This window comes from Chenopodium quinoa, unplaced genomic scaffold, assembly GCF_001683475.1.
Source record: "Chenopodium quinoa cultivar QQ74 unplaced genomic scaffold, ASM168347v1, whole genome shotgun sequence".
NCBI classification, from domain to species: domain Eukaryota; kingdom Viridiplantae; phylum Streptophyta; class Magnoliopsida; order Caryophyllales; family Amaranthaceae; genus Chenopodium; species Chenopodium quinoa.
Window position 1 is genome coordinate 2,317,997 of NW_018743047.1, and position 20,052 is coordinate 2,338,048.

Below are 20,052 nucleotides of genomic sequence, written 5' to 3' on the forward strand. Positions count from 1 at the left end.
CGTGTACTTGACCTGGGCACGAAGTGCTGTAATTAATTTAATATTTATCAAAACTTTGCATTTTCCTTTTCACATGTCACTCACACTATTTTCTTTCTTTTAAAAAATTGGCAAAGCAGATAATTGAGCCACTTGTAAGCAAGCAGTGGTTTGTAACTATGGAGGCCTTGGCTGAGAAAGCCCTTCATTCCGTTGAGACAGGAGACCTGACCATTATTCCTGATAGGTTTGAGAAGGTAAGTCATCAATAATGTTTTGAGATAGACCTAATTAATCACTTTATTCCTGTTTGATAATTCTTAGCTTTGTTCATTATTTGTAGATGTGTATGCATAAGGATTGATAAGATGGGTGCAAGCCCTTAGTGAATTTGTATATTTGATTAAAGATGAAACCTGTACATGATTGTAGTGAATGCTTTGATAGGAAACAAAGAGGAATTCTTATATATTTTTCCTTACTTCATAATGTTCACAGCATACTTCACTTTGTTTGAGAATGATGTATATTTGGTCCTAAACTTCTCAGATGCTTGGTCATTAGCTACATATACATACCCTAATTATTTTATGTAGATTGTTAACCGTTAAATGTGATTGATAAAAATAGCCAAAAAATTGCTCCCTCCGTTCCACAATGATATTCTTGTTTGGAATCTTTGACTTTTTTAAGAAAGAGAGAATCTTCTAAATTTCTCTTAATCTATAAGAGTAAATAGTCATGTGGGATCTAGTTTGATTCGTCTTGATGAGTAGATTATTAATATCTAACTTTTATAATTTTTACTAGTGTGATATTAAAGATATTTGCGGTCAAAGTCGGGTAAAAATTTGCATCGATTTACGAAACAGGAACATCATTTTGAAACAGAAGGAGTAAATTTTATAACTTTTGGACAAGTGTGTGACTCTGTGTCTTGGGCAGGGGACTTATGACAATTCATGTTAGCAAACACCAAATCAAGTTGGGACAAAGGCTTTGTGGTTGTTGTTGGTTGGGGGGTGGGTGGGGATTGTTGGGTCTAATTACTAGATTTGTAGGGGGAGAGTGCATGGTGACACCTATGAGCTTGTATGAAGATACATGAGAATTAATGTTAAAAAAATGAGCAACACCCAGGGGCTGGTGGAAGCCCGCCCCCCCGTGACCCAACAGGTGATATGTGTATTTTGTGGTCTGGTCCCATAAGAAACTAATAAATAGTACATATTTAGCTAATACAACAGGTTGCCAATGGTAGCTAAGTTGGTAGTTTGAGTTTTGCATGGGGAAAGAGGTCTCAAGATCGACTCCCCACTTTAGTGCTTTTGTTTTGGTTTTTTTTTTTTTTTTTTTTTTTTTACTTCATCGAGTCTTGGCCCCTTTAGATTTTTATTCCTGACTTCGCCCCTGGCAACACCCACATGACATGCATGGACTAGTGATGTCCAGTCTGAGTAGGGGGTTTGGAAGTGGAAAAGATGGGTTTTTTTTTATTTTTTTTATTTTTATTTTTTATTTCCCCCAAAAAAGTAAACTTGTGATGGCTGCTATTAATAGAAGTTTTCAAGTTAGGCTTTGCAAAGGCGCTTAGGTTGTAGTGGTTTTGGTGATATGTCATATTTGCTGATGGCGTCTAGTGTGGCTGGGGTGGGGTGGGGGTTGGAACTAATAAAAATGGTTTTTCCCAATAGAAATTAGTTACTTACGATGGCTATTACTAATAATATTTTGATTTGTTGAAGTGACCATGTCATTTTAGATGACCACTTGCTTTAATCATGATTTAATTTAAGGCAGCCTAGGGAGGTAAGCTAGAGATGATATGTCATATTGTCATGTACTTACTATTGGTTTTGTTGTCGCCTATGATTGACTAGGAAAGTTTGCCCTAGGCTCTTGTACAATGATGCTATGACGGATAGGTTTGGAAGAAATAATGGCCATTTGCGTTTTCTATCTCTTGCTTATAGACATGTGGTGAAAATCCATGGATTTTTTATTCAGATTTTGGGTAAACAAGTGCCTCTCTTATTGGAAAGTTCATGACTATTTCTCTATGTAAGAAAAATGTGGGGATGGCATCAATTACTTTTGTTTATCTGATATTAGTAAAACATGATATTCTATGTTAAGACAAGGATTTTGATACGGAATATCACAAATTACAGCCACTTACCATGTTAGTATAGTATTGTGATGTAAGAATATTGAAAAAAATAAGAGACTGTTAAGGTGATTATAGAGACTAATGGGTTGAAGAGGGTTTATGTTGATTGATATGATGGATTTGAATGCAATTTACAATGGAAAATAGTATTAGGGAAAGTGAATTAGATATTGGTATAAGGTAGTAGGTCAAGAATTGAAAATTGAACGCGAAGGAGGTCTGGATTTTGGAAATCAAAAGGGAGGAGTGTTGTGATAAGTGTGATGATTGATAACTTGTGATCCAAATGCCATTGTCAGGGAGAGCGTTTCTTCCATGCAGGGGTCCACAGTGATGACAACAATTAGAGATATGTGTTGGATGGCATTGAGTGGAGGGCCTGTTGGCTTAATTTTTGCTGCTTATATTTCTTAGAGAAAGCATTTATATGTAGTGAAATTTGCAATATTGAAACTGATAAGGAGTGTATTGTTAGGACCAAGGGCTGTGGCTACAAAATGTGCAATATGTAATAAACTAACCAAAGGAGATTCTGGTATTACTTTGTTAATAGCTTTAGCTTTTTTAAAAGTTGAAAGAGGGGAAAGGAAGAGGCAGGCAGATTTTGAAGTGAAACCTATTTAGATTTGTGACCTCTTGAGAGTGGTGTCAGTCACTAATTTCAGTCACTTTTGGCAGCTTAAAGTTGATAGTTTGTACAAACCCCCTTTTCAATATTTTCAATCAAAGATTCGATCTTTTCTCTATGTTGTCTGTGTTAATTGTGTGTGTGAGTCTAACAAGCTTGAGTCCATTACGTAATAGTGCGGATTTAATAGACATGAAATAACAATTAAAAAAACAAGATAGATTTTTACGTGGAAAATCTTCTCTTTGCCTAAGAGAAGCTTAAACCATGAACTTTGCACCAGGATTTTAATCAATGTATGAGATGATGATAGTTAACTCTAAGATCTCTTAATAGTACAAATTCCCTCACTTAGGGTTCTCTAACCTAAAAATTATGATTTTAAATAATGTAATAGGATATTTGTAGTAGAGTACAAATTCTCTCCTAACCATGGAATTAAAACTCGGACGTTTTGTTATGTAACAACTGTTTGGTAACAGATTTTGGATATGCCGTTCTGCAAAAACCCATTACATAAAGCCGAATTTGTCCGTTACGTAACGGGGACTTGATGCGTTTTCCTTTATTACCACAACATCCATTATATTCTACTCCCTATGTTTTTTCAAGTGGCCCACTTCTCAAAAACAGCTATTTTTTTTTTAAGTGTCCCATTACCAAAAGTAGAAATTCCACTAACATAATATATTATTTCTCTCTCTTCCTATTAACCCCACTATCATTTTATAATATTTTCTCCCTCTCACATTATTCCTAGTGGTCCCCATTCATATTCTCTTTCTAACTTTTCCAAAAAAAAAATTCCTAACCATACCCACTCATATGAATAGTTTTTTAGTCATAAAAAGAAAAAAAAAATGTAAACAAGTCTTAACACGATAATGTGAGTTTTTGGAAAAACGTTTTAGAATGTGTTAGCCACGATCCGTTCTATTCATCCATCACAAGCTGTTTCCTCGACAATGCGAGCGTTAACATGATCACGGCTGCATTCACAATTTTCATATATGCTACTAATCCTAATCGACTAAGCACATTTTCTTTGAGAAATACACAACCGTGTATAGTACACTACACGGTCGTGTACCTTAAACATTGTACTATCAATCCCCATGGTCGTTTCTTTCTTTGTATACCCCTCCAAGTAGAACCATCTCCAAAAACCAAACATGTAGTCATGTAAAAGGCCCTGGTCTATCAAGAACGTGGGTATCGAGAATACAATAATGGAGGGTAAATTAGTGGTTAATAAGAGTGTGAAGTCAACTTTGTTTTCCTAATAGAGTGGTATGTGCATATACATACTCCCTTCTATGGTGTGTGGAATATGCGACCTTTCTGTTTTTTTCTTTCTTTAACAAGAATGGTTGTTCTTATGCAAAATTTGTTTTACGTTTATAGATCTATAATCACTGGCTATCCAATATCAAGGATTGGTGTATAAGTAGACAATTGTGGTGGGGCCATCGTATACCAGTCTGGTATATTGTGGGAAGAGATTGTGAAGAAGAATATATAGTTGCCAGGAGTCCGGATGAAGCACTTCAGAAGGCTCAGCAGAAGTACGGGAAGGATGCAGAAATATATCAGGACCCAGATGTTTTAGATACTTGGTTTTCAAGGTTAGCTATTATTGTTGTATACTTGTCATTTAGAATATCAGTTGTATGCATTATTTCAAAATCTTTGAGGCAAAAGTTTATTGTTAAACTAAGAAGACTACTATGTTCTACATTGAGATTCAGTGAGAACTGAGGAGTCTTGAAAAAGGTTTTTGTTCCTCTCAAGGCAACACTCATAGGATAACCACATATGTAGAATGATAAGGGGCTTCACATAGGACAAGTAGTTTTTTCAAAATCTTTGAGATTTAAGTTTAATATGAGGCCAAGAAGACTGCTATCCTATAATGAGATTCAGATTGTTTATTCATATTTACACAACACCACAAGGCCACAAGATTTGTTTGTTCAAAGTGGCAATGGGTTTTCCTCTCTTCACGGGGGAGCAGAACTAGAAAATAAGTCCTTGAAAGCTTCTGATTATATTGCAAGAATTTGTTACTACAGGACTTGCACAATACAATCAATTACTGAGATATATTGGTCGTAGAAAATGATGTCATCTACACACTAACTGTTCCCATATTGCAGGAGAAAATTTGACGGTCATTTACTCACTTGTGTATGACAGAAATTATTGACCTTATCTCATTTCTTATTGTCATTTTCTTTCATGGAATAATGGCACAAACTTTTATTCCATTTGTGAACACTAAAATATCTGTAAGCTTCTGATGATGTTTTGCTTATACATTTTTCTCCAGCTCCTTGTGGCCCTTCAGCACACTGGGATGGCCTGATGTATCAGATGAGGATTTTAAAAAATTCTATCCAACAACAATGCTTGAAACAGGGTAATTAAGAGCAATACTCTTCTCTCTGACTGCCACACCTGTTTGTTGTCTACGGTTGCATTAACTATGAGAATGTAACTTCAGTATGGAAAACCTGATAGTTGTAACTTGCTGCCTCTGTGAGGAAGAGTAGGGAGACTAGGGACAGCTGTAGACCACATCTTTCTTTTCAGCTACATGTAGTTTCTGTATGGAATCTATTTTCCCTTGAGTTTTGGTTTTCATTTTTGTATCGAAGTTGTTTGGGAAAATGGATAAGATAACTGAAGAAGTGGATTGGTGTAGTATGGAAGTGGGTTCCATAGTCCACATAGAAAAAGGAACTGAGTAATTTGCTAAACATCGGGTTATTGCTTGCTCACATGAAGATTTAACTTATAATATTTAGTGCTTTAATATAGCTTGCATCAAGCAGTGCAGGTAGAGTATTTCTTGACTATGTTGATAAATGTTTGATGATTCTGATGCTTGCCACCCCTTTGTACAGGCATGATATACTGTTCTTTTGGGTAGCAAGAATGGTTATGATGGGAATAGAGTTTACAGGAAATGTACCTTTTCGTTATGTATACCTGCATGGCCTCATTCGAGACTCTCAAGTGAGTAGCTTCCTAACTTATGAATCTGATTTGCATTTTTTATGGGAAGGTTACACACAAAGGCATATGTTTGGAATCTGAAATCATGGGAATTTGCAGTTGCAAGGTGAATCCCAACCTATTCATCTGAACATTCAGATGTTGAAAATTTAAAATGTTTTGGACCTATATTCTTTACTCTTGTCACTTATGCTGCTTTACAAAAGATTCAGGCACAAAAAATCAACATATAATAGTGAACATCAAGAACAATTATTAGTCATTTCCTATCATTATTCATCTTTCAGTGCCAAGTTTGGTGGAGGAGGGGGCGCGGAGTAGAAAGTGAGTTGTGGTAATTTACAATTTAAACCTAATATGACAGAAGGCAAGAAAGTTCTTGGAAAATATAATTACTAATTGAAAAAAAAAAAAAAAAACTGAAGGACCTGTCGATTGGGCTTTCCAGGGACTTGCGCATATAACAAATTTGAGGAGCTTAATTATGGTGTTTTGTAACTTAATTATGCCCTATGCCTGATTGGATTTCCATATCGGGACTCCTCTTGTCCAACCTGATATTATGGAGTCAGATCAGATTATTCCGTTGCCAAGTCCCCTTCCGTGTACTGATTTCCTGCCAACTTTATCTTCCAACTAATAAAAGTGTTTAGTAAAAAATAATTGTTTTGCTAAAACTTCAAAAAGGGTAATACAGAAGGACAGGTTACCTTACAGAGTTTGAGCCTCCCATATTAAATAGAACATCCTTGAGTTGAGTATGAGTAAAAGTTAGATGATAGAATAACTAGAGATATACTTGCTTCTTAATTAGATGCGAAAGTCTGAAAAGGTTGTTGTATTACTATATCTTTAAACTCGTAGTTTCTAACTTTATTTTATTCTTCTATTAATTTTTATTTTGTGTTTTAGGGAAGAAAGATGTCCAAAACACTGGGAAATGTAATTGATCCTGTTGACACAATCAAGGAGTTCGGAACTGATGCGTTACGATTTACACTTGCACTGGGAACTGCTGGTCAGGTCTGTTTAATGAAATTATAAAATCCTACACTATCATCTAATTGTTGGATTGTAGCTTCCATATCCTTATACCATCCTTTCTTTTTCCTAATCTCTTGTACTTCTGTTTCTCCTTTATAATTCTGATTTTTTTTTTTCGGTATCATTTTGAAATGGTTATTTCACTATGTACCAGTGTACCACTAAGGTTAGTTTGCTCAAGATTACCAATATTTGAATAAGTGCATTGTATACCTCAAAGGTTTGAAAAGATACTGCATAATAATACCCTTAATGATCAAACAGATGTCAACTTTCAGCAGCTAAACCCTCAAAATAGTGAGATCCTTAATTTAAAATGCTGCAAAATAATCAAAGCATTTTATGTACTATTTTGAATTAAAACCTCATTCATTAGGAGTTTTTAATAACAAAAGTTAATTTCTGTTTGGTCTATTGGGGTGTTATCCAGTAATATTTCATACCTTAGGGCTGCACGACTGCACAGTATATTTATATAATTTATAGAAACCTCGAGGGTACATGGTGATATAACCATTGATAAATCCTTTTCTTATGGTTTACAATATTATTCATATCTAATCAAAATATCATGTGAGTAAGACTTATTATAACTTTTTATAAGACCTGGGTACCTTTTCTATTTTCGAGATAATCTTTTGCTTTTGAGGTGTAACTTTTTAATGCTGCACAATAACTTACTGCATGTCCACGTGCGGCTTCTATACCACTAAAATGTGAACGCAATGCATGCCCTCCTTAATTTTCTTAGATGGGGAGCACTGGTGAGATGCCAACTTGAATTGAGCAGGGAGTAGAGTACTGAGAGGTTTGTAAACCTTGTAAGTAATCTCGTGATATCTTTCTATTGAGATATACTAAAGGTCCTTTCTTATACCAAACTGCTCATTTGGCCTCTAAGATATCCCATTTAATCTCCCTATCGATGTTGCCTCTTAATACTGCTATGATGTCTTCGTAGGACAAAAATGTATTGAAATTCCCCTGATGGCACGCAGTGGCTCCAGATGACTTATATTACTGTGTTATAGAATTGATTTTCTGGTTTTATATTTGATAAATAAGAGGAAATTTTGAGATGAAAGCTTGGAAATTTGACTGATAATGGCAAAAGAAGTTGCAAAATGATAAAGTTAATAGCTTGAGGCTTACTCTCTTGATAACTTTAGGTTATCACTCTCTCTTAGTAACTTGAGGTTACCATTCTCTCTCATTCCGCATTACAAATATCATGTCTTTCTACTGCTATGCTACTACTTCTCTTTTATAATCAAGCAAAACTACAAAGATAACCTAATGTTAATATTGTTTGTCCTTTACTGCTCAAGAGATCAGAATTCAGTCCTATGTTGCCGCACTCCCTAGCGCTTCTTTAATTACTTTTGTCTCTTAGTGTTGCTCCTTGTACCGGGTTCATTACGTAAGATATAAACTATTGAGCTTTGTTGCATCTTTTTAGAATTCATATAACCTTTTGAACTAATGCATTCTGATTTATTGGCCTTTTCTTTGTAATGATGTATGCTGAAGCCAGTCTTTCTATTTTCTCGTGTTCATTCTCATACATCTACTGGTGAATAATGGGTTAGAAACTTGGAACTCTTATGATAATTATGGAGCCAAAAAAAAAGTTTTTTATGAACTGTACTATGAAAAGAGGACATTGTGCTAAAAAAGTAAAAACTTTTTGTTTAATATAGTGTTTGTTTAGGTATCTTATGAGCTACTATACATATATACCTTGATGCCAGATAACCATTGGTGAACGTCATTGTATGGTGCCTTTTAAATAAAATTTATTGGTTGATTGTTTACCGTCATTAGCAGGGGTTCTTCATCAGAGTTTTCTTATATTATATATCGAATGTGTATACGTGTAAGCAGCCATGTTTGTTAAGCACTTTCTGTCATTCTTGGAAGATTAACTTATTTGTCTCTCTGGAAAAACCTGGGTGAGTTTTTATAATTTCATATTGGATGATCTAGAAAGCTCATATTCTTAGTATTAGTGGATTAATTTGTTCTCTTTTGTGAGATGGCAATAATTAACTGATTACTTGTTGTTTGGTTCTGTAAAGGCTTCTTAAATGATCTAACAAATGTTAATACTGCCTCTTTGTTTTCAAACCAGGATCTCAATTTGTCAACAGAAAGATTGACTGCAAATAAGGCTTTCACGAATAAATTGTGGAATGCTGGGAAGTTTGTGCTACAAAACCTGCCTAATCAAAGTGATAGTTTGGCATGGGAAACTTTACGTGCATTTGAGGTTGGTATATTTCCATTTTTTTTTTAAATGGCTAATATATTCTTAACTAAGCACCACAGCTTTCCTCTCTCATTTATACTTGTTGATTTCTGTTTCTCTCTCTGGTAATGTTTGAGTTCATATGATTGTTGTGTCAAGAAAGCTTCAATTTGCATATTGCTTCAGTTTGTTGCAGTGAAAATGACAGTTTTTTTACGTGACATGTTAAAACCAAAACCAAATAAACAAGTTTAATTTGCATATCCTAGTGTTTTTGCTTGTTGCATGTCCATTTTTATCAAGCTGAACCACAGGTTCCAATGATTGATTTGTCTCTAGAGATGCAGATACGTAGCATAGCATATGAACATATATCTAAGAATTTAAGCGTTAATTCTAGAGACCTTAAGGAATAAAGTGAATCTGTAGTAGTTGCTATTTCCTGGATACTCTTGGTCTACTCTCAACTGTCTTTGTATATCTGCTTATTCTATCGAAAAAAGTAAAGAATACCCCCTCCGTTCAGTTTTAATTGCAACATGTTGATTTTCACGTTTGCCAATGCATAACTATAACCGTCAATATCTTTAACTATCAAGTAAAAATTATGTAAATATCTAAGAATTTAAGAGTTATTTCTAGAGACCTTAAGGAATAAAGGGAATCTGTAGTAGTTGCTGTTTCCTGGAGGATATCTGTTCTCTTGGTTTACTCTCTACTGTCTTTGTATATCTGCTTATCGAAAAAAGTAAAGAATACCCCCTTCGTTCAGTTTTAATTGCAACATGTTGACTTTCACGTTTGCCAATGCATAACTATAACTGTCAATATCTTTAACTTTCAAGTAAAAATTATGTAAAGCTAATCTTTTGAAAATATACTTTGAGATGAATCTAAGATCCCAATTGACTACATTTTGCCTCAAATACCAAACACTAAGATGGTCAAATGAAAATTGTGATTAGTAGCAAATGTCAATACATTGCAAATAATACAATGTAATAATTGAGTTGTGAGCATGAATTCGTTAGGAGGTATCTTTAATAGTCTTTTTCCTATAAACAAATAGTAATCTTTCTCATTGGTAGCATCTTTATGTTGTAGGATGGTAAGAGAACAAGAGTTATGAATTATATGGTTAGAAATTTAATTGTGCCTCTTTTAGGTTACTAGTATGCCACCTTTAATGATATGATTTTAGTAATATGATTGAATATATGCTTATGGTTTTCCAAGAACCAAAAAGTGTTTTGAGTTTGTTTCTGATCTTTTAAGGAGTGGTTGGTTGGTGTTTGAAAATTTAAAGTGTAGTGATGAATGTGGAGAAGGTTTTGAGAAGCTAAATAATAATTCATTTTGGTAAATAAGAGGGATAGAAGTTTAATGAAGTTTCAAATCATAAGGGTGGTAATTTTCTTCTAGTGGCCTAATTTTTCTGAACAGAAAATGGAACCAAATCAAGAGGGACTCAGCCTAGCTCAAGATTCTTGCAGTCATATGGCTGTATTCTTAAAAGATGACTTGTATATTGTAAATTATGATACCCTTTTATGTCACTTTAGTTTTCATTGAAATATACTACAAAAGGAAGTATGATCATGTTACTCTTTTAAGTGCTTTTTGCTTTTCATGTTGGAAGGTATATAATTTGGACAGTTCTGTTATGAATACTATAAGAAAATGTTTCCAACTCATTCCAATATAGTCTAGATAGTTACTCGTTCTTGGTCACATGAGTCACAACTTACCTAGTACTAGAGTGAAGCTTTTTTAGGAAGTCATGGATAACAACACTGCTTACATTGTTTCTACGATTGTTAAATTTTAGGATTGAATATTAATTGTAATTAAAATGGCATGTGGCGCACTTGATTACTTCACTTTCAATTGTGATTAAGAGCAGGGTATTTTAAAATTTACTTTAAATTATCAACCTAAGTAAATACTTATGAGTTTTTCTTTTCTCTTTGACCTTTTGCTAGCATCTTCTATCAATTTCATTTTCTTCTCTCTTTGTCCTGTTGGCTTTCCATCTGTTTGTGGTTCTACATACGTGATTCTACGTATCTATTATTTTTTGAAATTAACATTTTCCATAATTTAAAGAGAACATTAGCACGTTGCTGATTATTTCTGGTTTCCATTTTCTACTTTTAATTTAATTTTTACAGTTCGATAAAGAAGAGTCATTGCTGATGTTGCGATTGCCAGAGTGCTGGGTGGTGAGAATTATTTAGGTTGTGCTTATGTTTATTGAATGCTATACTCCTATATTATATTGAATTCATCTTCAATCAACAGGTATCAAAACTACACATGCTGATTGACCAAGTGACTACAAGTTATGACAAATTTTACTTTGGAGATGTTGCAAGAGAAACTTATGATTTCTTTTGGGGAGATTTTGCTGATTGGTATGCATTTCTAAGTTCTAATAATCTGTCCTCAAATTCTGCTTCAATCATAGTTACAACAAAAAGTGAGCAATATAACTAATTAAATATATGAATATTATTTTCTTGATACTACAGTAATAGGTTATAGTACATATCTTGTAAATTGTGATATACTTCCTCCATTTCTTTTTAAATTCATTACTTTTTAAATAAGAAAGTTTCAAATTAGATGCTTCATTTCCTTTTTAGTTAATAAATTTACTCTTATCTCTCTCATATCACATGGGTCCTCATTTTTCTCTCTCTCTCTCTCATTTCCAAAATTTGCCTAGGAATCTGTGTTTATGCAAATGATGCAATAAAAAGATTGGAGGAAGTATTATATTTTGTAAAGATCATCCGTTATTACAGATCATGTACCTAAGTAACAGATTACAATAATATCAAGAAGATATTAACACATATTCAATACAATCAGACCTTTCATTAGGCAATGCGTAGGAACCTGAAAGAATGGATATATGTCACTTTGTAACTAATAATTAATCCTATTTCACTGTTCGTAGTTGGTTTCAAGGTAAAGAGAGGATTGAGGGTACTGTTTCGTGGATTATATGAATTTGCTTGTATAATGATGTCAGTGATTGGCTATCACATGCTATGTATCTTCATTGATATTCATTACAGATTACTCAATTTCCTCCATCCTTTTGCCTATTCTATCAATGAAATTCTTCTCAATCAAAACTAAACTGCCCAAACTGTATTCTGCATTAGATTCTAATCTTACTGAAGTGAGTGTATGAACAAACAATGTTAACCTTATGAATATTTCTTTGTTTGACTTATTCAAATGAAATTCATGCGTATAATAGGTACATTGAAGCTAGCAAAGCTCGCCTCTACCAAGCAGGGGATAACTCTGTGTCCTATGCAGCAAAAGCAGTACTTCTGTATGTCTTTGAAAACATATTGAAAATTCTGCATCCGTTTATGCCATTTGTTACCGAGGCTCTTTGGCAGGTATGATGAGTGAACTTCATTAATAGTGGTCCTGCAGTACTGCATTTGTCTGGATAACTATAGTGACATTATTTTGGCTGAGCAGATTTAGATGCTGTGCCTAACTGTCACATGAAATCACCGAACAGTTATGTTATTCTGGTTTATTAGCTCTTCGGTTAGAAGCCTCTTGTTAATAAATTTCACAACTTTATGGTGTTATTCTAGAGGCCTTTACTTTTTTGTTAATTAGATTAGGTTTCAGATGTGTGGGTGCAATGTCTGATTCAATATTCATAATTACTGTCGTTAGAACAGTAAATCTCTTGGAAGATAACCTGTCAGTAGTCTCCTTTAATATGCATTTGAGGAATAGGGACAGTTTAAAAATATCTAGTACATCCTGCCATCTTATCCTGCAATAAAATTGGATAATTTATTCCTGTCAAGCTGTTGCTTTAGATTCTACAGTGGCATGTTTTATTCTGTAACTATGAGACATGCCTTTTGCCTGTGATGTTTGTATGAATGAATTTTCCAAAGGAACTTGCTAGAATTTAGTAAGAAAACAGAGAGAATATCAAGCAAAGAAAGAAGAGAATTTAGCAGCCAAGATATTTGTATTGCAATCAGTGTAATTGCAACACAATAGCCTTCATTCGAGAGGGAGGAACTCTCCCAACAAGCAACCACAATAATATTCTGAATATCCTTCCCTCCCCCTATTAGCAATATTTATAATCATAATTAGCCTAACAAACTCAATTATTACAGCTAATGTAAGGAATCAAAATAACAAACTATTTCTTGAATTACTATCATGCCCTTGATCCAAAACTTAAATCATAACCAACTGTTGTCCAGCTCAGCCTCCAGCATTTGCTAGAGTTTTCTTGAACCCTTTCCTTGCATATGTGAAACGGACCTCAGGTCGGGGTTGATCTCTTGCAATACCCCCCACCCAAAGTTTCACCTTGTCCTCAAGGTGGAAACAAGGAAACCTCGAGTTGACTTCATCAAAGAACTCCCATGTGGCCTCAAAATCTTGTAACCCCTTCCACTGTATCAAAACTTCCATGGTAGTCTGAGAGTTTTGCACCCCCAGCACAGCCTCAGGTTCTACCTCCAGAGTCAAATCAGCTCAGCAGACAAATGCACAGGGAGTTGGGTTGGGGTATGAGTGACTCCAATAGCCTTCTTCAACTGTGAAATATGGAAAACAGGATGGATTTTGGCATAGGGAGGAAGCTGCAACTTATAAGCCACATTACCTATGCGTTGAATGACAGGGTAACGCCCATAAAATCTTGGAGAGAGTTTGTCATTGGACCTCCTCACCAAAGACTTCTGCCTGTAAGGCTGTAATTTCAGGTAGACCAGGTCACCAACCTGAAATGTACCCTCAAGCCTTCCCTGATTCTCATAGTGCCTCATATACACTTGTGCTTGCACCAAGTGGTACTTCAAGTCATCTAACATGGCATCCCTCTCACTCAACTGTTCTTCCACAGAAGAAACAGTAGTACTGCCAGCTGAAAAGCGAACCAGATGTGGTGGATCACGACCATAGAGAGCCTTGAAAGGGGTGCAATTGGTGGCGGAGTGAAAAGAAGTATTATACCTATACTCAGCCCAAGGAAGCCAACGAGCCCAGCTATGAGGCTTTCCATTCACAAAGCACCTTAAGTAAGCCTCGACACCTTTATTTACCACCTCGGTCCGACCATCCGTTTGAGGGTGGTAGGCCGTACTACGCATGAGATGAGTTCCTTGGAGGCGAAATAACTCTTTCCAGAAAATGCTAAGGAAGACTTTGTCCCTATCCGAGACAATAGAACAAGGTATGCCATGGAGCTTGACCACCTCTGTGACAAAAGTGTGGGCCACACTCTGAGCGGAGTAGGGGTGTTTAAGGGGAATGAAATGCCCGTACTTAGTCAACCTGTCCACGACCACAAGTATGGTATCCCACCCCGAAGACTTGGGTAATTCTTCTACAAAATCCATAGATATGTCCTCCCACACCCTTTCCGGAATGGGTAAAGGCTGTAGGAGAACCAAGCGTGAAAGAGTTGAGGTTTTGTTTTGCTGGCAAACATGGCAGTGCTGCACATATTGCTGAACATCCTTTCTCATACCAAACCAGAACCATTCCCCTGCTAAACGTTGGTATGTTTTGAAATCTCCCGCATGCCCTCCAACCACCGAATCATGATACTCCTTGAGCAATTTGCGCGTGAGTTCACTGTGCTTGGGGATCACTATCCTCCCCTTGTATTTCAGCACCCCATTATTCAGGCAAAACCATTTAGGAACCGAATCACCTGCCTGAATTTGTGATATCAGCCCTCTGGAGGACAGCATCATTCTTAATGAAAGATAAGACATAATCCCAGCGAATGCCGCAAGAAGTGACCATAGTACAACACTCCACATTAGGAGAAAATTGATGAGACAAGGCGTCAGCAACTTTATTCATGGGTCCGGGTTTATAATGAATGTAAACGTATAGCCAAGTGGCTTGCTCACCCACTTTTGATAAGCCTGCCCAATTTCCCGCTGTTCAAGGAGGTACTTGAGGCTCTTTTGGTCCGTCCTCACAAGGAAGTGACGGCCAAGTAGTGCCTCCATTTCTCAATGGCGAAGACAATAGCGATTAATTCTTTCTCATAAATTGGCTTGCCCCGATTCCTTACTCCCAAGATTTTGCTATAATAAGCAATGGGGTGTTCAGCCTAAAGTAACACTGCCCACAGACCATGCCCCGAGGCATCAGTCTCCACAATGAAAGGAAGAGAGAAATTAGGTGGTGCCAAAATTGGTGCATTGACCATGGCACCTTTAAGAGAGTTAAAGGCCTGTGTAGCAGCCTCAGTCCAATCAAACTTATCCTTGCATAGCTAGTCCGTAAGTGGTTGAGCAATGAGAGCATATCCTTGGATAAATTTTCAATAGTAGCCTGTGAGGCCAAGGAAGCCCCGCAACTCTCTCAAAGTCGAGGGAGGAGGCCAATCAACCATAGCTTGCACTTTCGCAGCATCCACTTCCACCCCTGCTGCAGAGATCACATGGCCGAGGTAAGCTACTCAGGACTTCCCTATTTCGCATTTTTTGGAATTGGCATACAATGCATGTTCTGCCAGAACCTCCAGCACTTGTTTCAAGTGAATTAAATGAGTGGTTTCACAGGGGCTATAGACAAGAATGTCATCGAAGAAGACAAGAACAAACTTGCGAAGAAACGGCCTGAAAACCTCATTCATAAGTGACTGAAATGTCGCTGGAGCATTGTCAGCCCGAAGGGCATGACCAAGAATTCATAGTGACCCTCGTGAGTGCGAAAGGCCGTCTTATGCACGTCTTCCTTGACTCTAATCTGGTGATACCCAGATTTTAGATCGAATTTGGAAAAGATAGCTGCCCCGTCCAACTCATCCAATAATTCATCAATTATTGGAATTGGAAACTTGTCCAGAGTAGTTTCCTTGTTAAGAGCCCTGTAATCGACACAGAAACGCCAGGAGCCATCTTTCTTTTTGACCAACAACACCGGACTCGAGTATGCTCTTGAAGAGGGTTGGATAATTCCTGCAGCCAACATGTCAGCTACTAATTTCTCCATCTCATCCTTCGGAGGTTATCTGTAAGGCCTAACACTAATCGGGTTAGAGCCGCTACGAAGCACAATAGAGTGTTCAATTTGGCGTTGCGGGGGCAACCCTGGTGGCATATTGAAAACTTGTTGAAAATCGTGCAATAAGGGCTGATACACTGCTGGAACAGGTGGTGCTTCTTCCTCCTCCACACTGCTAATATGATTGAGTTCGAGCAAATAGCCTTTCCCCTCTTTCTGAAGAGTTTTGAGCATTGCCTTCAATGAAATGCCGGTCCGACCCAACTGAGGATTACCCCGTAGTGTGACAGTCTCGCCATTCAATTGAAACTTAAGTGTCTAGGTCTTCCAATTGGTGGTAGTGTTCCCAAGCTTTTCCAACCATTGAATCCCCAAAATGACATCAGAGTTTCCTTAGGGTAAAAGGAGAAAATCTTCCACAATTGTGACCCCTTGAAGGTCCAATAAAACACCCTTACATTCCCCTTCCCCTTGCACTGCTTCTCCTGTTCCAAGCGTCACACCGAAGCTCTTAGTGGTAGATGGCTGAACTTGTAAGTGCTGGCAGCAACCGAGGACAAAAAGTTATGCGTGGCCCCCGGGTCAATCGTGACCACCATAGGGCGGCCGTTGATCGCACCAGCCAACCCCATAGTCTTAGGCCCGGTTAGTCCCATCACTGAGCTCAGGGGTACTCCGGCCTGGTGGTGTAGGGCGAATTGCGGCAAGGGTGTGGGTTGTGGCAAGGGAGTGGGGACAGGAGGCTGCTCGGGAGTGACAGGTTGAGTTTCGACCATGGAAAACTCACCTGAATCGTCCCGGTCATCGTCATCCACCGTGAGAAGCATGCTAAGCCCCCGCCGCTGGCATCGGTGATTGATGGTCCACTTTTCATCGCAGCGGAAACACAACCTGAGTTCCCATTTCTGCTGCAACTCTTTTTCCGATAACCGGTGAAGTTCGCTAGTTGGTTTGGTGGCAGATCTGTTGGTAAAAGGGTGGATTGAGGTGTTTTGGTTTGTGTTTTGGTTTGTGTTTGGGCTAGGTCGAAGGTTTGGGTAAGGTGTTCTCCAGGTGGGTAGGTTCGAAGAGTTGGATCTGGGCTTTGGGCTTAATTTTAATTTCTCCTCGACCCGCATCAAAAGATCCATAGCCAAATCCAGAGTGGGTGGGCTAAGGATCCGTACTTCGACCCGGATGTCCTCCTTAAGTCCATTAATATATTGCCCTTTGGCAATTTCCTCAGGCACTTCGTCAATAGGAGCTAAAAGCTCAATAAAACGGCGCCGGTAGTCCTCCACCAAGCCGGTTTGCTCGTGGGCCAACCACTGCTCGTGCAAGGACCTCGTCGCGGTGGTTCTGAAGCTGTGTAACAGCCGGTGCTCCCACGGGTACCACAGCAGGGCGCCACCACAGCGGCCTCTTGTTGATCCTCCTCCGACAGACGGTAAAAATGGAAAAATCGCTCTGCTCGGAGGATCCATCAATCTGGGTTCGTACCGTCGAATATGGGTAAATCAAGCTTCCGCAATTTCCAATTCGATTGATCACCTTGAAATCCACAATCACCATAATCGGGGTGGTGTTGCGAGGAGAAGGGGTTATCCCACTGATAACCATCAGTTTCTCGTGGTTGCGGACCACCAGACATAGTAGACCGCACCTCGGAACAGAGCTTCTCCTGACCTTCAGCCAACTGGTTGGTGACATCCGTTTTGAATGCCGCCCTAGCCGTGGAGATTTCTCGAGCAACACGAGCAGGGAGCCCAGAAATCTCCTGCTCCAGTAAGTCCAGTCTCTGACCATGATTTAGCCGTGCCATTGTCTTCTCCGGCAAGAATCGCCACTGCTCTGATACCAAATTTGCTAGAATTTAGTAAGAAAACAGAGAGAATATCAAGCAAAGAAAGAAGAGAATTTAGCAGCCTAGATATTTGTATTGCAATCAGTGTAATTACAACATAATAGCCTTCATTTGAGAGGAAGGAACTCTCCCGACAAGCAACCACAATAATTTTCTGAATATCCTTCCCTCCCCCTATTAGCAATATTATAATCATAATTAGCCTAACAAACTCAATTATTACAGCTAATGCAAGGAATCAAAATAACAAACTATTTCTTGAATTACTATCATGCCCTTGATCCAAAACTGAAATCATAACCAACTGTTGTCCAGCTCAGCCTCCAGCATTTGCTAGAGTATTCTTGAACCTTTTCCTTGCATATGTGAAACGGACCTCAGGTCAGGGCTGATCTCTTGCAGAACTATTCATCAAAAAATAATAACTAACAAAGAAATTAAATTAAAGTAGATAATATTTTCCTATTTTCCTATTCACCATCTTCAATTTCTCCTGGCTCCAGCCTTTAAGGATGACATGGAAACGTGCAAACTGGAAATAAGTTCTTTGACATGATAATGTAGTAGGAGACTTGGTTGGGGGTGAAAAGTATTGGTGTTAGGAGTAAGGACTATGGTATTAAGATGCTGGGTGTGAATTGCCTCACTATATTTATAAAATCCTCTCAGATTAGATATAATGATTTATTTTATTTTTTATTTTTTAATTGTTTATAAAGAACTATTTTTCCTCTGAAACAAACCTCAATTGCAGTAATAACATGCCTGAAACCTTTTGGGAGATAAATGTTGTTCAAGTGTTGAGTGAGCTCAAGTGCTTTAATATATCTGGTTAGCTTATGTTATATGTATTTGTGATCCCAAGCTTTTGTTCCATAAAAACAATGGTATTGTCACTAATTTTTTAGATACGTAAATTTAAGAAGCACAGGTCTGTTGGTGACATCGTTTATAATTTTCATCGTATGTGATGGGTTTTTTTTTTGGGATTCAAATTAGCACTTATGTATTAGATTGTTGCTTCTGTTAGGGTTTTGATGGTGTTTTATGCTTTATGTAGGCAATCCCCCATCAAAAAGAGCCTCTGATAGTATCTTCATGGCCAAAAACTTCGCTTCCAGCGTATTCAAATGTGATAAAAAGATTTGAGAACTTTCAAGCTTTGGTAAGTGAATTCATGGTGCACTAAAATCTTGTTTTTGATTTTTAATTTTTGTAAATGGATGTTTTTAATACAATTCCAGTCATGATGTATGCTAATGTAAGAATGACAGCAATTAGCTCTATCTGTTTCCAGACTAGGGCTATCCGTAATGTTAGAGCTGAATACTCGGTTGAGCCAGTGAAACGGATATCTGCAACTATAGTTGCCAACCCTGACGTTTTCCAGTACATCTCTGTAAGTATACAACTAATGTCTTCCAGCCTGTTTATGAATATTCTAATGATATGCTAATCGATGAGTATTTATGTGTGTATTTTTTAATCTTAATGTGACTCACATCAGTATCATCTAAGTATATTTTAAACACTGACGTGAACTAGTGTTATAATCCATATACTACAATTTCAAGTTAGGCTTTGGAAAGGCTCATGAAAAAAAAGGGTCAGTTCTCTCTTAAGTTTTTAGATAGGTATGTTATGCCTCATTTCATGTCAGTAATAACAGTCATCTTAAGTAGTTGTTCAGAGTAATTAATTATGTTATACAATACAGTCAAACTTTTCTTTATCACCTTGTTGTGTATGTTAAGGTGTGGGCCGTCCTCTGTGCATCGCACCATGTACCTTTGTGGTTATTCTTTTTGTTTACGAGCCAAAATAATAAACTAGTGCTCTATTCTGGACATTTGAGAAGAATCACATAGCTGAGATGACTAGGACTTAGTAAGGCTTTGTACGGAGTATTGTAGGAAGCATACGGTTTTTCTGATATGTGTGTGTGTGTGTGTGTGTGTGTGTGGGTGTGTGTGTGTGAGAGAGTTGGTGGCGGGCGGGCGAGGTATGCATCCTAGCGTTCCAGTTGGTGGTGGGCGGGCGAGGGGTGCCTGACTGCTTGCGTGTGTGTGTGTGTGTGGCAATACCTTGCT

General features: G+C 37.5%; 1 protein-coding gene across 5 annotated transcripts in view; it reads left to right on the plus strand.

The window, feature by feature from the left end:
• The window catches only part of LOC110730693 (valine--tRNA ligase, chloroplastic/mitochondrial 2-like), a 36,002-nt gene that overhangs the window by 14,524 nt on the left and 1,426 nt on the right, over positions 1 to 20,052 (plus strand). For all 5 annotated transcript variants that reach the window (XM_021910512.1, XM_021910513.1, XM_021910514.1 and 2 more), the window contains exons 14-24: positions 120 to 236; positions 4,182 to 4,402; positions 5,107 to 5,196; positions 5,684 to 5,795; positions 6,708 to 6,818; positions 8,971 to 9,108; positions 11,259 to 11,309; positions 11,389 to 11,501; positions 12,359 to 12,506; positions 19,023 to 19,127; positions 19,260 to 19,361. In XM_021910512.1, coding sequence (XP_021766204.1) covers positions 120 to 236; positions 4,182 to 4,402; positions 5,107 to 5,196; positions 5,684 to 5,795; positions 6,708 to 6,818; positions 8,971 to 9,108; positions 11,259 to 11,309; positions 11,389 to 11,501; positions 12,359 to 12,506; positions 19,023 to 19,127; positions 19,260 to 19,361 — 1,308 coding nt within the window. The remainder of the gene's footprint in view (positions 1 to 119; positions 237 to 4,181; positions 4,403 to 5,106; positions 5,197 to 5,683; positions 5,796 to 6,707; positions 6,819 to 8,970; positions 9,109 to 11,258; positions 11,310 to 11,388; positions 11,502 to 12,358; positions 12,507 to 19,022; positions 19,128 to 19,259; positions 19,362 to 20,052) is intronic.